This window comes from Stegostoma tigrinum, chromosome 26, assembly GCF_030684315.1.
Source record: "Stegostoma tigrinum isolate sSteTig4 chromosome 26, sSteTig4.hap1, whole genome shotgun sequence".
Lineage (NCBI taxonomy): Eukaryota > Metazoa > Chordata > Chondrichthyes > Orectolobiformes > Stegostomatidae > Stegostoma > Stegostoma tigrinum.
Window position 1 is genome coordinate 13,204,554 of NC_081379.1, and position 16,020 is coordinate 13,220,573.

The 16,020-nt window shown below is 40.3% G+C and overlaps 1 protein-coding gene across 2 annotated transcripts in view; it reads left to right on the forward strand.

Annotated features, from left to right (window-relative positions):
* The window catches only part of LOC125464061 (protein phosphatase Slingshot homolog 1-like), a 117,283-nt gene that overhangs the window by 40,373 nt on the left and 60,890 nt on the right, over positions 1-16,020 (forward strand). For both annotated transcript variants that reach the window (XM_048556068.1, XM_048556069.1), the window contains 2 exons: positions 1,883-1,983; positions 14,832-14,896. In XM_048556068.1, the coding sequence (XP_048412025.1) occupies positions 1,883-1,983; positions 14,832-14,896 (166 nt within the window). The remainder of the gene's footprint in view (positions 1-1,882; positions 1,984-14,831; positions 14,897-16,020) is intronic.

Sequence of the window (16,020 nt, forward strand, 5' to 3'; positions counted from 1 at the left end):
TAACCCTTGATTCCTCTATCTTTAAGAGCTCTATCTATTTCTTTCTTGAAAGTATCCAGAGAGTTGGCCTCCACTGCCTTCTGGGGCAGAGCATTTCATATATCCACCACACTCTGGGTGAAAAAGTTTTTTCTCAACTCTGTTCTAAATGGCCTACCCCTTATTTTTAAACTGTGTCCTCTGGTTCTGTACTCATCCATCAGCGGAAACATGCTTCCTGCCTCCAGAGTGTCCAATCCCTTAGTGATCTTATCCATCTCAGTCAGATCCCCTCTCATCCTTCTAATACATAAAAAGGAGCAGGTATGGGCCATTTGACTCGTCAAGTCTATTTCACCATTCAACAAGATCACGGCTGATCTGATTGTGGCCTTATGTATACTTTGTTACTCTTTTCTCTCTCTCTCTCTCTCTCTCTCTCTCCCCCCCCCCCCCCCCCACATAACCCTAGACTCCTTGAAATCAAAATTCTATTTGACCTTAAAATTATTCAACTATCCAGCCTCCGCTGGAGGATTGGATATAATTAGGGATTAATTTAAATGATTAGCAGCCATCTTGTATAAGATAATAAAATGTGAGGCTGGGTGAACACAGCAGGCCCAGCAGCATCTCAGGAGCACAAAAGCTGATGTTTTGGGCCTAGACCCTTCATCAGAGCTCTGATGAAGGGTCTAGGCCCAAAACGTCAGCTTTTGTGCTCCTGAGATACTGCTGGGCCTGCTGTGTTCATCCAGCCTCACATTTTATTATCTTGGATTCTCCAGCATCTGCAGTTCCCATTATCACAGCAACCATCTTGTAATTGGGGTAATGGATAAATAACAAAATCAGAAGTTGCAGTTAAAGCTCAGCAAGTCTGGCAGTGTCGGTGAAGAAAAAAATCAGTTAACATTTCAGGCCTTGTGACCCTGAACTGAATATAATAATGACTTAGATGACACAATGGATTGGGGGGGGTTGCTGGGACTGGTCAAGACAACCCTAACTATAGTAAATTCTCCACTGTCTTTGTCACTGGTTGGAAAGGCAGGCTTGAAAGCTGCTTGATACTCGGTTTGGACACTGAGGACAATTCAGGCTTAGATTATGGAAAATGACCAAATCTTTAAGGTCTTGGTCATTGGAAAGTGACAACAGAAATAAGTTGCCTGGTGACAGTCCTACACAAATCACAGCCTTAGCAAGAACTTCAAATCTAATGTGGGAAGAAAGGAAGGAGAAAAGGGTTTGTTTACTGGCACATAATTTGAAAACTGAGGCAGGTTGTGGGAAATAAAAGTCCTGCAGTTTAAACAATTCCTACAAATTATACGTAGTTTAAAAAGTGAGGAGAGGGTTTGAGAAACAAAAGCAAGTCATCCACATGTGAAACCACTATTACTTGTCATCGGTGTTTGTGTTATGTAAGCCTTTGCCAGACGTGAAACATGTTTGTTCAGTAGATTTGCTATTTTATAGAAATAGCCATTCTGCTGCCACATATAGATGCATTGCAGTAATTATGGGAAAGTAACTTCAAGTTGAAGATTATTCATCAGCAATGTTGCAGGAAGATCTGTGAATATTCACAAGTGGTTTGTTGCAATGCAATGTTAAAACAAATCTGCTTTCCATAGAATAAAATCTTGCAGAAAAGATTAACACAAATGATGAAAATTTGGTTAAGATCAAAAACTTGCATTGTTCTGAATTAAGAACATCTGGTATTTTGATAGTACTGTACTTTGATTAGTACTTATTGCAATTTATGTGATGTTAAACTAATTTAGATATTAAAAGATTCGGAAGAAAGGTGATAATAAATATTCAACATCTATTAATTGCATGTAATTGTAGCTTTCAGTAATTTCTCTGATCTATGTATTTTTTCTGTACACAGCCTCAGCGACAGTTTCTTCACAGTTAAGGGTGCGGCACTTTTTCTACAACAGGGAAGCAGCTCACAGGTCCCACGATGTTACCGTCACCACACATATGCAGGTGAGCAGACTATAATCTGGCGTTGTGAGTGTTCTGTCTTTGTCCACCCCAGTCCAACTTTGGCACCTCCACATTATAGATTTGGAATAGGAATCCAGAAATATCTCAACATCTCAAGCTCTATCCCACTGTGAGCCTATTTCAAGGCTTAAAAATTGTCCATGCCACTTCCTGAGGGGCGAAGGCAATGTGCCAAAATTGGAGGAGTAAAGAACTCTAGGAGGACTTCCTGCCTGATACAAGTTAAGAGGGAGGGGCAAGGGGATCTGAACATCGGTATGAGAATTTTAAGTCTCGTGTACCCTGGGATCAGGAACTAATAAGGCAGGTTGACAGGCACAAAAATGATGAAAAATGACTGGTCAGTGTGAGTTAGTGTCATCAAAACTGTGGCGCCCAGATCTCAAGTTTATGCAGGATGAAATGTAAGTGACAGGCCATGACAGACTTTGAATAGTCAAATCTAGAAATAACAGCAAGATAAGTTAGGCTTCTTGCGGCAGGAGCAGAAATGGCCAAATGCAACAAGATCTGAATAACATCCAGGCTTGGACTGATAAGTGGTAAGCAAGATATGCTTTGCACAAATACCAGGTGATAATCATATTTCTAATGAGAGACGATCAGGCCAAATCCCCCTTGGCATTCAATGATATTACTATCACTGAATCCCCCATTATCAACATCCTGGTGGAAGCCATTCCCCCAAAACTCAACTGGACTGGCCATACAAATACAGGCTGGCGACAAGAACAGGGCAGAGGCTGGGAATACCCCAGTGAGTCGTTCACATCCTGACTCCCCAAAATCTAATAACCATCGACAGGACACAAGTCAAGAATGTGATGGAATACTTCACATTTGCCTGGATGAGTGCAGGCAAATGTGAAGTATTGAGTACAAGAGTTGGGACATTATGTTGATATTGTACAGGATGTTGGATAGGCTGGTTTTGGAGTACTGTGTACAGTTCTGGTTGCCCTGCACTAAGAAGGATATTATTAAATTGAAGAGGGCTCAGAAAAGATTTACCAGGATATTGCTGAGACTGGAAAGCCTGAGTTATAACACAAGGTTGGATAGGGTGGGACTTTTATCACTGGAGTGGGTGAGGTTAAGGGGGTCTTCACAGGTTTAAAGAATTATGTGCGGCATAGACAAGGTGAATAGCAGATGCCTTTTCCCTAGGGTGGGTGAGTTCAAAAATGGGGGCATATTCTTAAGGTGAGAGGAGAAAGATTTAAAAGGGACCTGAGGGGCAACTTTTTCACACAGGGTAATTTTTATGTGGAATGAACTGCCCAAGGTGGTGGTAAATGCAGGTACAGTTACAATATTTGAAAGGTATTTGGATAGGCATATGAATCGGAAATGTTTTGAGGGATATAGGCCAAATGCAGCAAGTGGGACTAGTTTAGTTTGGGAAACTTGGTAGGCATGTACGAGTTGGATTGAAGGGAGTGTTTCCTTACAGTAAGACTCTTGTGACTCTAAGGTTGACACTCTGCAGGGCAAAGCAGCTTACTTGATTGGCATGACATCCGCAAGCATCCACTCTCTCCACCACCCAACACTGTGTAGCAGCAGTGTGTACTATCTCTCTGATGCACTGCAGAAATATAGCAAAGATCCTGAGATAGCACTTTCCAAATCCATGACCACTTGTGTCTGGAAGGACGATGGCAGCAGATCCATGGGAACACCGCACCTGCAAGTTCTCTCCAAGTCACTACCATCCTAACTTGGAAATTTATTGCCATACCTCATTGTTGCCAAGTCAACATCCTGGAATTCCCTCCCTAATAGCATTGTGGGTAAGCCTGCAATACATGGTTCAAGAAAGCAGCACACCACCACCTTCTTGAGCAGCTAGCAAAGATCAATAAATTCTAGTCAGCTGGCAATGCCAATGCTCCATGAATGAATAAAAAATATCAAGACAGAAGTAATAGTTTGCCAAGAAGATATGTGACTAAATGCTCACTTAAGGAAAATACAGCGCCAAGATCATAAAACCAGATCACTCAATGTGAGTCAGTAATTGGGAAAGGGGAATGGAATAGGTGATGAGAGCCAAAGGCAATGGCTTCACATTGCCTTACTTAAATTTTAGCTATGACTGAACGTGAGTTACTTTCAGCAGAATACCCTGCCTGGTCTTTTTAGACACAATATTGATGGTTTGTCAATTAAGTTTCTGGTAATTCGGCAACCTAAACATTCAAACCTGTTGAGGAATGTATAAACCCAATTGGTAAAGTCATCCCTTTCATTACATTATACTGCTTGCTGGCATAGCTTTCTGAGATCCTACTGTAATATTTAAAAGATTGTCCTGGTTCACTTAGAGCTGTCAGAATGCTGGTCATTTTGCTGACAATGATGGTAAGGGCAACTGGTTACTTAGAATTCTGCTTTCAATACTGGCATTGCAAGTTTTTTAACCTCCTTTTGAGACTCTCATTATATATTTCTATCCACTTTTCCTCTGAAACAGAAAATGAGTAATCTTGTGCATTAATCATGCTCGGATGATCAGGAATTATGTCAAATTTTGATTTTATGACATGAAATGTGATAAAAATTTGATATTTTCCTTTTCACATGAGCAAAGCGATAGCAAAGGAGTTAATATATATCTGTAAGTCTTAAGAAAATTCGGTTCTTATTTTAAAAGAAACCTTTTGTTTGAGGAATGTCTTTTGAAAAATGGAGATTAAATTGAGTTAGTGCAGCAGAAAGATAAACATGATATCACTTATGCTAATTGCTGTTTAGACAATTGACGTGTGAGCCAAGAATTAACTGAAATGCTTGCATTGTTTATTCATGCAGTATATCGGAAGTTATTGATTGTGCCATTAACGCTTCCTTCGTGAATGTAAATGTATTGTAGACAGTTATCGAACGGTACCAGCCTGACTGCAAAGGGGTCTTATAAGACAAAAGGGCAACCTTTTCATGCCTTGAATGACATGGGCATTGGCAAGGAAGTTGATAGAGTCATATGAAATCGGCATTGAAGATTGATGACTTTACCAATTGGTTTTATACATTCCTCAACAGGTTTGAATGTTTAGGTTGCCGACCAGAAACTTAATTGACAAACCACAAATATCGTGTCTAAAAAGACCAGGCAGGGTGTTCTGCAGAAAGTAATTCACTTTCAGTCATGGATAAAATTTAAATACGGGAATATGAAGCCATTGCCTTTGGCTCTCATCACCTACTCCATTCCCCTTTCTCAATTACTGCCTCATTGAGCAATCTGGTTTCATGATCCAATGTCAAGAGCGAGACATTCCATTTTCCATCCAAGTGTTGGGCAGCAAGGTTCTAACTGGTAACAGACCAAACCTCCTCAAATATATTAAGATGATAGCCGAGACTCTTAACTTTTTCTTATTTTAAAGGTGTGTAAGGTGTTGCATTTCAGGTACAATTCAATTGATCAACCTACTCAACTTTAAACAAAGCACACTTCAATTTTGCACTACAGTTAAAATACAGGCACAGTAAAAACAAAATAAAAGAATTGGCTTAACTGTAACTCTACCAAAATGCTTAACGAAATAACATATTACCTACAACTAATTGACTTCCAATATAATAACATCCCATAAACACACCCTTGGCAAATGCAAATTTAGTAAAATAGATTCTCACGTGCAATTCTAGTAACAGGAAGCCAACTCCACCTTTAGCTGTCACAAAGAGAGGAATCGGAGCTTTCACATCCAGCTTCACGACCCCAGCAACTGCAGAAACCTAAAACTGAAAATCCTGGTTCTCTGCAAGCTTAATTCCATCCATTCACGCTGCTTTGACTGTTCCAAATTTTAAAAAAAACAAACCATTTACTTGTTAGATTTAAGCAGACTGCTTGGCACCTTTAGCTCAACTTTCCTGCATTTAAAAAACAACATACACCTCTTAAAGCCATAGTATTGTTACATACCCTCCCCAAAAAAAGTTAAACCATCAATGTACAAAGATGGCTTCATTTTTAAAAACCTTTAGTCTAACACTGTTACTACACTGCCATACATATGCATTACATTGACAGTAAACATGTAAACATTTACTACTACAGTCCATTTTAGTCTCTATTTTTCCAGCTACCAACAGCCTCTGTCTTTGTTAATTGAAGCCACAACAATGCATCAGCAATTATGTTCTCTCGTCCTGCCACATGCGCAATTTTCAAGTTGAACAGCTACAGTAATAAGCTCCAAATAAACAGTCTGGAATTTTTATCCTTAAATTTTTCCAAACATTTAGGAGATTGTGATCAGTATATGCAATTGTCTCAGACTCATTACAGGCAATATAAATGTTGAAATGTTGCAACACCAATACAATAATCAAAGGCTCCTTCTCAATTGTGAAATACTTCTATTGATTGTTCAATTTTCTGGAAAAATACTCAATATGCCTTCCTGTTTTGCTGTCATTTTGCAAGAGTACAGCACCAACACCCATATCACACACATCGATAGTCACCTTGAATGGCTTTGTGTATGTAATTTGGTGTGGCCAATGCTGGGGCAGTGGTTAACACAGATTTAAGGCTATCAAATGCCTTTTGACATTGCTCTGTCTGCTGAAATTTTCTGCACTTCTTTAATTAGTGCGTCGTTGGGCAACCACACTGCTAAAATATGGTATCAGCTTCTGAGAAAAACCATTCAGTCCCAGAAATCATAGTACTTCCTTCTTCATTGATGGTATGGGAAACTCTCCAAAGTCCTTTGTTTTCACATCCTGTAGGCCATTTGTCAATGTCTGATGACATGGCCCAGGAGCATGACTTAAGCTTTGCAAACTCATTATTAGCTGGGTTTGTCACCAAGCCTGCCTCCTGAAGTCAACCAAACAATTCCAATTGATGCTTCAAACATTGTTTCCGTGTGTAACTAAAAAATCACCAGGTCTTCATTGTACATCACACACTTGGGTAATCCTGAAATGACTTCATTGGTTAGTCTTTGAAATGTGGCTGGTGCACTTTTTTGATACCAAATGGCATGAGTTTACAGTCCATTTGGGGTCACAAAAGCCTAAATTTCTTTCTTTCATTTGGATAAAGGTACCTGCTAGTATCCTCTGGGTAAGTCTACCTCAGAAATACAAGTCGCTTTTCCCACCTTCTCAATATCGTCATTCAAACGTAAAATACGATAGGAATCAGATTGTGTAACTGCACTGAATTTGTGGTATTCCACACATAACCATTGGGTATCATCTGGTTTTGGCACCATTACTGTGCATGAGCTCTGTTCACTGCAACTCACTTCTATTATATTGTCTTTAAATATTCATTCAATCTCTCTTTGAACCTGTGCCAACTTGAGAGAGTTAAGTTAGTAAAAATGTTGCTTAATTGGAACAGCATTTCCTGTATCTACATCATGCAGAATCAGTTTAATACTTTCCAACATATTCCCACATATCTCCCTGTGGGATTGTATTAATTCTTTCAGGTCATTCTTATTTTTCTCAGGAAGGTAACATAATTTGGCCCAATTTTTGAAAAGCTCCTCGTTGTTCTGTTCAATTTGAGGGCTGTCCAATTTGGAATCTCCTGAACTTGATTCTTCTCTCTGTTTTGTTACCAGTAAAACATTCTCCTTTTGTTTTCCATCACTATCAAAATACCTTTTTGAGCATATTCACATGACACTGTCTGAGATTTATTGCTTTTTTAGTTATCCTCTGCTGCTTTATAAAGGCTTCCCAATCTTACACAGTGAGAGTATTCCAGTGTACTGACTATAGAAAGCAAGCATGTAATTATACTAATCCCGTTTTCCAGCACTCGGTGACACAGTGGCTCAGTGGTTAGCACTGTTGCCTCATGGCACCAGGGACCCGTGTTCAGTTCCACCCTCCACAGCTGTCTGTGTGGAGTTTGCATATTCTCACTGCGCGTGTGGGTTTCTCCCACAGTCCGAGGATATGCAGTTTCAGTGGATTGTCGTCTAGCAAAATTGTGAATTTTCTATCTCTTGTCTGCTTCTTGTTTCATCGCATGTTGTGCTACTTTTAAATGCTATCTAGCCAACTCACCCACTCAATTTAATCTTTCCCTAAAATTTGATATATAATATAAATATGTGGCCTCTGAACTCTGACTCACCAATTTCTCTTTGATTAATTTCAGTGGTCTTTTCACCTCCTGCCCAAAAACTAATTCAAGTGGACTGAATTTGGTTGAATCATTAGGTACAAGCCTAACTACAAAAAGCACAAATGGAATTCCTTTATCCCAGTCCTCTAGATAGCATAGACTAATAGCTCCAACATGGTCTTTCAAGTTTGATGCCACCATTCTGATGGTTCCTGTGATTCTGGATGGTATGCAGTGTATTTGAATTATTTTATTTCTAAGAAGCCCATAACTTCCTTGAATAACTTTAATCTAAAATTTGTCCCTTGATCCAGTTGTATTTCTGTGGGAGGTCTGTATAGGGTCACAGAGTCATGTAGCATGGAATAGCATACAGACCCTTTGGCCCAACCATTCCACGCCATTCATGTTTCCAAACTAAACCCTTCTCACCTGCCTGTGCTTGGTGCATATTGCTCAACCATGCCTATTCGTGAACTCATCCAACTGTCTGTTAAGTATTATAACTCTACCTGCATCCACCACTTTCTCTGGAATTTCATTCCACACGTGACCCACACTCTATTTTTAAAATAAGTTACCACTCATGTTTTTTTTAAATTATTCTCCTCTCAGCTTGAAAATATGCCCCCGAGTTTCAAACGTCCCGACCCCAGGGACAAGACCCTTGTTATCCACCTTATCTATCCCCCTCATTGTTTTATAAACATCAGGGTCACCCCTTGACCTCTTCCGCTCCAGTGAAAAAAGTCCCAGTCTTTCCGATTGAAATAAATGCATAGAGACTGGTGTCCTGTCACCGTGTCACCCTTTATTTACATGTGCATTGTACTTGGGTTCTGACTAGCCAACTCAAAGCCAGTCATAGATTGAGGAGACCTTCTGAATCTGCTGTTTATATCTGTCAGCCAGAGCTCCCTGACTGGCCTAGGTGAACAATCAAGGATCTCCAAGTCAGTGAGATCCACCTGGCCCTACTTCCAATCACTACATCAGTCTATTTTTATCTCACACCCTCCATTTCTGACAACATCCTCAAATCTTTTCTGAACCTTCTCCAGTTTAATCTTCCTGTAATAGGACAACCAGAACTACATACAGTACTGCAGAAGAGGCCTCACCAATGTCTTTTACAATCTCTACATGACATCCCAACTCTTACAGTCAAATATCTGAACCATGCAGGCAAGCTTGCTAAATATTTGTGGCATTTACAACCATGAATGAAGTTTTGGAGAACCAAAAGGTGGCTAATGTGCCACTGTCTAAGAAAGACTATAAGGAGAAGCCTGGAAATTGTAGACCTGTGAGTCTGACATTGGTGGCTAAGTTGTTGGAGGTGATTCCGAAGGATAGAATTTACATGCATTTGGAGAAGGAAGAGTTGATTAGGAATTGTCAACGTGGTTATGTGCGAGGAAAAGCATGTCTCACAAACTTGAGTTTTTTCATGAAGTACCAAAAGGATTGATAAGGGCAGAGCGGTAGCATTTGTTTACTTGGACTTTATTGAAGCCTTCGATGAGGTTGTGCATGGTAGATTAATTAAAGTTAGATCACCTGGGATTCAGGGTGAACTTGCCAATTGGATGAGGAATTGGCTTGATGTTTGGAGACAGAGGGTGATGAAGGGTTGTTTTTCATCATGGAGGCCATGACCAGCAGTGTTCCACAGGAATCGGTACTAGGTCCACGTTAGTTTGTCATTTATATAAATGATTTGGATGAGAACTTAGTAGGCGTGGTTAGTAAGTTTGCAGATGACAACAAAATTGGTGGTATAGTGGACAGTGAAAAAGGTCCTCTAGCATTACAGAGGGATCTTGACCAATTGAGCCAATGGGCTGAGGAGTGGCAGGTGGAGTTGAATTTGGATAAAAGTGAGGTTTTGCATTTTGGTAATACAAACAAGGGCAGGACTTACGTGATTAATGCTAACGCCCTTGGGTAGTTTTGTTGAACAGGGAGTCCTCGGGGTTCAGGTACATAATTCTTTGAAATTTGTGTCACTGGTAGAAGGGGTAGTTAAGAACACGTATCTGGTTTTGAGGAAAATTAATGAATTCTTCTACAGTCCTTTTAAATGTGATACTGTGTAACAGAATGGCCTCTGGAAATCTAGTAGACAATTGCGTTATGGTGAACAAATACTGATTCTCACTTTGTTTTAGGTTAGTGGTCCAATGCAATCAATTAAGACCCTTATAAAAGGTTCCTCAAATATGGGAATGTGTATTAAGTGGGCTGGTTTTATCACGGCCTGAGGTTTTCCAATTACCTGATGGTTCAACTTTGCCAGACAGTATATGTCCTTGGGCAGTCGAGGCCAGTAAAAATACTTTTGTATTTTAGCTTGAGTTTTCTTTAGTTTGAAATGACCTCCTACTGGTAATTCATGTGCTACCCCCAACACCACCTTTTGTGTAACCTAGTGGGTAATGCAACTTAATGTGCCTCTGCCTGTTTTTCATCCACCTGAATATATGATGGTCTCCATTTTCTCATCGAGATTTCATTTTTAAGGTAGTGATATTCTGGGATACAGTCAGATTCTTCTTTAGTGTATGCTTTTTGATACAACTGTTATAGTTTTTTTATCTTTCTGTTGCAATTCTACTAACTTCTCTGAAGTAAAAATATCCACTTTGTCCTCCACCTCTTTTTTTTTATGAACCATTTGATAAAACATAGTTTCTGATAAATTTAAGTTCAACTTCCTTATGTTTTATCTTTGATTTTTCCTTTTGTTCTCCCCGTATCCACCTGTGATGTTGTGACCTTTCTACTACACAGACAGGAAAAGTCCCAGGATATACCTCCTGTAACACTTCAGTTGTCTGCTTTTCCAGTGGCTTTTCAGACACAGTAGACATCATTCCCATCTGTAAATGAGTTGCATCATTACCAATTATAAACCTTTATTTCCAGAGCTGAGAACTTCTCAATTACTCCAACAACCACTTCACCACTTTTCACCAGAATCTCCAACTTCACTTGATATAACGGAACACTGCTGTTCTCACCGTGAATTCCATGTATCACCGCTTTTCCAGGCAGTACTCCTTTTGAATTATATATCTCCTCATCTCTCACTATCAAAGATTGACTTGGTCCCGTTTCTCTTAAAATCTTAAATTTCTTTACTTGTCCTCCTGGCATACTTAAGCATGCAAGTAAGTTCTTTAAAAAGACCTGGCACATTTTTAACCAACCCCTGACCAGGTTGTACATTCTTTTGCAGCTTTTTAACTTGCACTGTGCTTTCATTTCCCACTTTGACAAAACTCACTGGCTTATCCTGTTTTTCCACATCTGCTTTCCTGTTAATTTTCTAAAGCACAAACGTTGCGACTTCATGTGACCAACTTTACAAAAACGAAATTACCCGAGCTTTTTTTACTTTCCTTTCCTGCTCATGGATTTCCATTTTATCCTCTAGTTAACTGTCTTTCCTGCTAATCACGTAGTGTTTATTCTCTGTTCCTCCACATGAGTTCTCACTACTTCAGGAAGTGAAATTTTGACCTCGCCCACTCTGTTTCTCTTTCTTTCCTTTATTCTCTTTCGCTCTTTCTTTCTTTCCTTTATTGTCTTTCTCTGTGTTTCTGTTCTTTTCTGCCTCCTATGGAGTCTTTTGGTGATCTGTGGTGGTCCCTCAGCCAGGATTTTTGGCAGCCCGTGTCGGTCTCTCGGTCCAGCTCATTGGCTCGTGGCAGAATCTTGGCCCAGATTGGGAGTCTTTTGATGGCCTGTGATGGTCTCTTGGCCCAGAGTGGGGATCTTTCGGCTTCCTGCAGTGGCATTTCAGCTCAAGAGTGGCAGTCTTTCAGTGGCCCTTGATGGTCTCTCAGCCCAACATCAGATGCAGTCAGCAATGAGAATGGGCCCATCACATACCCGGCAATAGGAGACTGTGAGCAGGTCCTGCCTGGGCATGTTCTGGAGGCAGCAGGAGGAGATCAGAGTTGGCAGTTTCAGCTGCAGCAACGGTGGTGATGGAATCACAGCCCAATATAGGAAGAGTGAGTGGGGAGGGAAGTCCCCAGTATCGGCAGCAGTGGCATCAAGAATAGACAGCCCAGGTCTCCTGGAGAGGGACCTAAGCGAAAGAGATAGGGCCACAGAATGGCTCAGCGTTCAAGAAAGGCTGTTGAACCTTTAACATTATTCCTTTACTTTTCAAGTTTGTATTAAGAAGGACTTTAATGTTAACTACTACCATGTTTCTTTATTTTTCTACATATTCTATGAAGGTTTGTAATGCTTAACTTTTTAACTGTCTTTGTCTCTTTTATTACTTTTGTACCTAAGTTTTTGTACCTAGATATCACGTACCGAAGGTGGTGCGTATGTAGTGACATTATACGCTTTTTACTGTACTCCACTTCTGTACTTTGCACATGACAATAAAATATAAATCTGAATCTTTTTATGTTTGTTATTTTCTTTCGGAGGGCAGAGGTGTGATTAGACAATGGCTTTAGGAGGAATATTTTGTCCGGATACTGCTTTGAAGAAAGGTTGAGGCAGAGGGATCGAGTGTTCTGTTCCAAGCCAATAAAGTAAACAGCTTGTGAGGCTTTGAGGATTTTTTTAAAAATTGGAACAGTAGAAGCAGCATGAAGTGGCGGTGTCAAGCTCCCACCAAGCTAGAATTTTAGTTTCTATTAGGGTTTAGAAGCTGCTCTATATCTCTCCCTGCTACAATAAAATGTATGAGTTTTCTCTGTTATGCTTGTTCTTGCTCTGTTTTATCTTGATGTTCTTTCCTTCTGGACTGGAAAACTGCATGTGAGACAGTCTGTTTTACTGAATTTGCCTTTGCAAAGAATGTGTTTCTGGGATGTTACTGTATTGGAACAGTTGTCCTTTAGTAGTTAAATAATGTATTATTCTGTTCAGTTTTCCAGTAGAGGTGAATTATCCTAATTCTTTCTTCCTTTTGTTTGTATTTTAACTATAGTAGAAGAAGAATGTGTTTTGCTTCAAGTTTGGTAGTTTGACCAATCGAATTGCACCTGGAACGCACTGCCTTACACTTGACTTTAAAGATAAGAAAAAGCTGGGTCTCAGCTATCTTAATATATTTTGAGGGGCTTGGTCTGGTCCATAACAGCCACTGAGTAGGACAAAGAAGTCAGGGAATATATGATGAACAGTGAGAGGCACCAAGGATCGGAGAAACCTGGTCTGCATATCCGGCTGGCCGTTACGGTAGTGCAACATGTAGATAGTGATCAAGAAGATGTGGGATAATTGTGTTTTTGGGCTAATTGAGACCATAAGAGTTTAAGAGCAGGGAGGTGATGCTGGAAGTGTATAAAACATTATCACATTAAATAGGAGGGATGTGATTGCACGGAGAACATGTAGAAGAGATTTATGAGAATCTGTCCTAGGCTGCAGAATTTTAGTCATGAATATTGCATAGACTTGGGCTGTTTTCCTTGACTTAGAAGAAATTGAGAGGGGTGAGCATGATTGATATGTATAAAATCATGAGGCTTGTAGATAGATCCTTCTTATCTAACCTTTCTCCCTTAGTGGAAGGGTCAGTTGGCATAGATTTAAGGTAAGGGACAGGAGGTTTAGAGGCGATGTGAAGAAAACTGTTTTCCAAGAGGGTGGTGGGAATCTGAAACTTGCTGCCTGTAAGGATGGTAGAGACAGAAGCCCTCATAACATTTAAGACACAATTAGATGTGCACTTGCACTACCAAGGCATACAAAGCAATGGGCTAAGCTCTGGAAAATTGGAATTAAAAGTTAGGTGCTTGTTTTTGACCAACATGGACTTGATGGGCAGAAAGGTGGGGCAGCATGGTGGCTCAGTGGTTAACACTGCAGCCTCACAGCGCCAGGGATCTGGGTTCGATTCCAGCCTCGGGCAACTGTCTGTGTAGAGTTTGCACGTTCTCCCCATGTCTGTGTGGGTTTCCTCCAGGTGCTCCAGTTTCCTCCCACAGTCCAAAGATGTGCAGGCTAGATGGATTGGCCATGCTAAATTGCCGGTAGTATTCAGGGGTGTGTGGGTTATAGGGGGATGGGTCTGGGTGGGATGCTGCAAGGGGTGATGTGGACTTTTTGAGCGGAAGGGCCTGTTTGCACATTGTAGTGAATCGAATCTGATCTAATCTAAAGGTCTTTTTCCATGCTGTAGACCTCAATGACTCTGATAAAGCACTGCATATTAAGTTTTGATTTTTAAAAATGGCAGTGCTTTCATCTAATCTGAAATAGGGGCAGGAGGGAGGAGAGCAAAAGTTCTTCCAAGTGCATGTATGAATTGTTGGAGAATTGTAGGTGTATGTATTGTCCATATATGTTGTACATACATATCATTCATAACTATAATTCAAAGGTTATTCTTAAAGCTGTTTACATTTAAGTAGTCTGTGTTGCTACTACAACAACAATGTGTTAATACTAATTAGAAGAATCCATCTCTGATTACAGTTGTTCATTTCTACTTCCTCAATATAAAGTAGTTCAAGACACTCATCTAGAAAATTCCACATTCAAATTATTAGCAAATGCCAATTGCATTATTATGAACAGTTGATAATACCACTTTTAATCCAGTTGGCCGTTGACAAGTAATCGGCCGGGGGGGGGGGGGGGCACGCGAAATCAGTTACATTTTATACTTGTGCTCACTAGAGTGAATTCTGATTTAAAATAAATTTTAAATGAAATCTTTGTTACTAACTTACTGCAGGAGATCTCCAGCTCCATCTTCAAGTGATGATTAATCACCTCCGCCCTGAAGACAGGATAAAGTTGGTAAGGGATAAAGAGACAATGCCCTAACCTTTCTTTTTGGTCATTTGGATGACTAGAGTATGGAAACTTACTTAAAGGTATTCAATGCTAGCTGTTGAAACCCATGCTGGTACTGGATAAGAGTGTTAGAAATAGGGATAAGGGTAAGCCATTTGGCCTCTCAAGCCTGTCCTGCCATTCCATGAAATAATGACTGAACTCTTCTTTCATAGCAGCTCCTCACAGGCCTCAACTTCCTGTTATGTGAAATATTTACCTATCTCCTCTTCCAATGACTGACCTAGCCTTGACAACCTTCTGGGTAAAGAATTCCAGACAATCATTTCATTTTGGAAGAGGAAGTTCCATTTCACATGGATATCCCCTTTTATCCTTTTAGGAATCTGTCTTTGCTATAGAGATAAGTATCCGTTTCCCTAATTATTGGTATTCCCTCACTTGAATGACACACTAAGCCTCCCCCATCCAGTCTGTCGTCTGTGCCTTCACCCTCACCAACCTTGTATGTATTGGCTATGGCTCTTCCAAAGCCAGATTCTGAATCCCCATAAATGTTTCACTTGGGGTCCCAATCTCCTGTTCATGAGCACAGACCAAATTAGGTGTTATTAATCTAAGGAATGCAACAGAGTCCAGGTACATCTCCCCTCCTTGATGTGTCATTATATCTCCAGTTCAGACTCCAGCTCATCAACTGTGAACCAATGTTCTTTCAACAACTCTTCCTGCAGGTGCGGTGACCATGGATTGCACTGTCCTCTACGTAGTACAGCTGCAACACAGTGCCTGCTGATCCATCTCAATTCTGTTTAATGAATTATTTTAGATGTGAAATATTTTTGAGAGGGAATTTCCTAATTGTACTCTTCAGTTGCACAAATAAGTCATTTAGCCAATCAAAAGGGATATGGAAGTTACACCCAACAATGACGTGCTGTTTTCCTGTGATATTGCACTTCAGCTCTGACAGGTAAAACAGGTTGAAGGGGCTTTCTGCTGCCAGCTTATATCTCCCACCATTTCTGTTCTTGTCATGTAGGTCAGTTCTCTTTATGAAATTGCTTTGTCTTCACTCTTCAAGCTGCTTGAGAAACTGCTGACCGTGCTTTGTCCTGCCCTATATG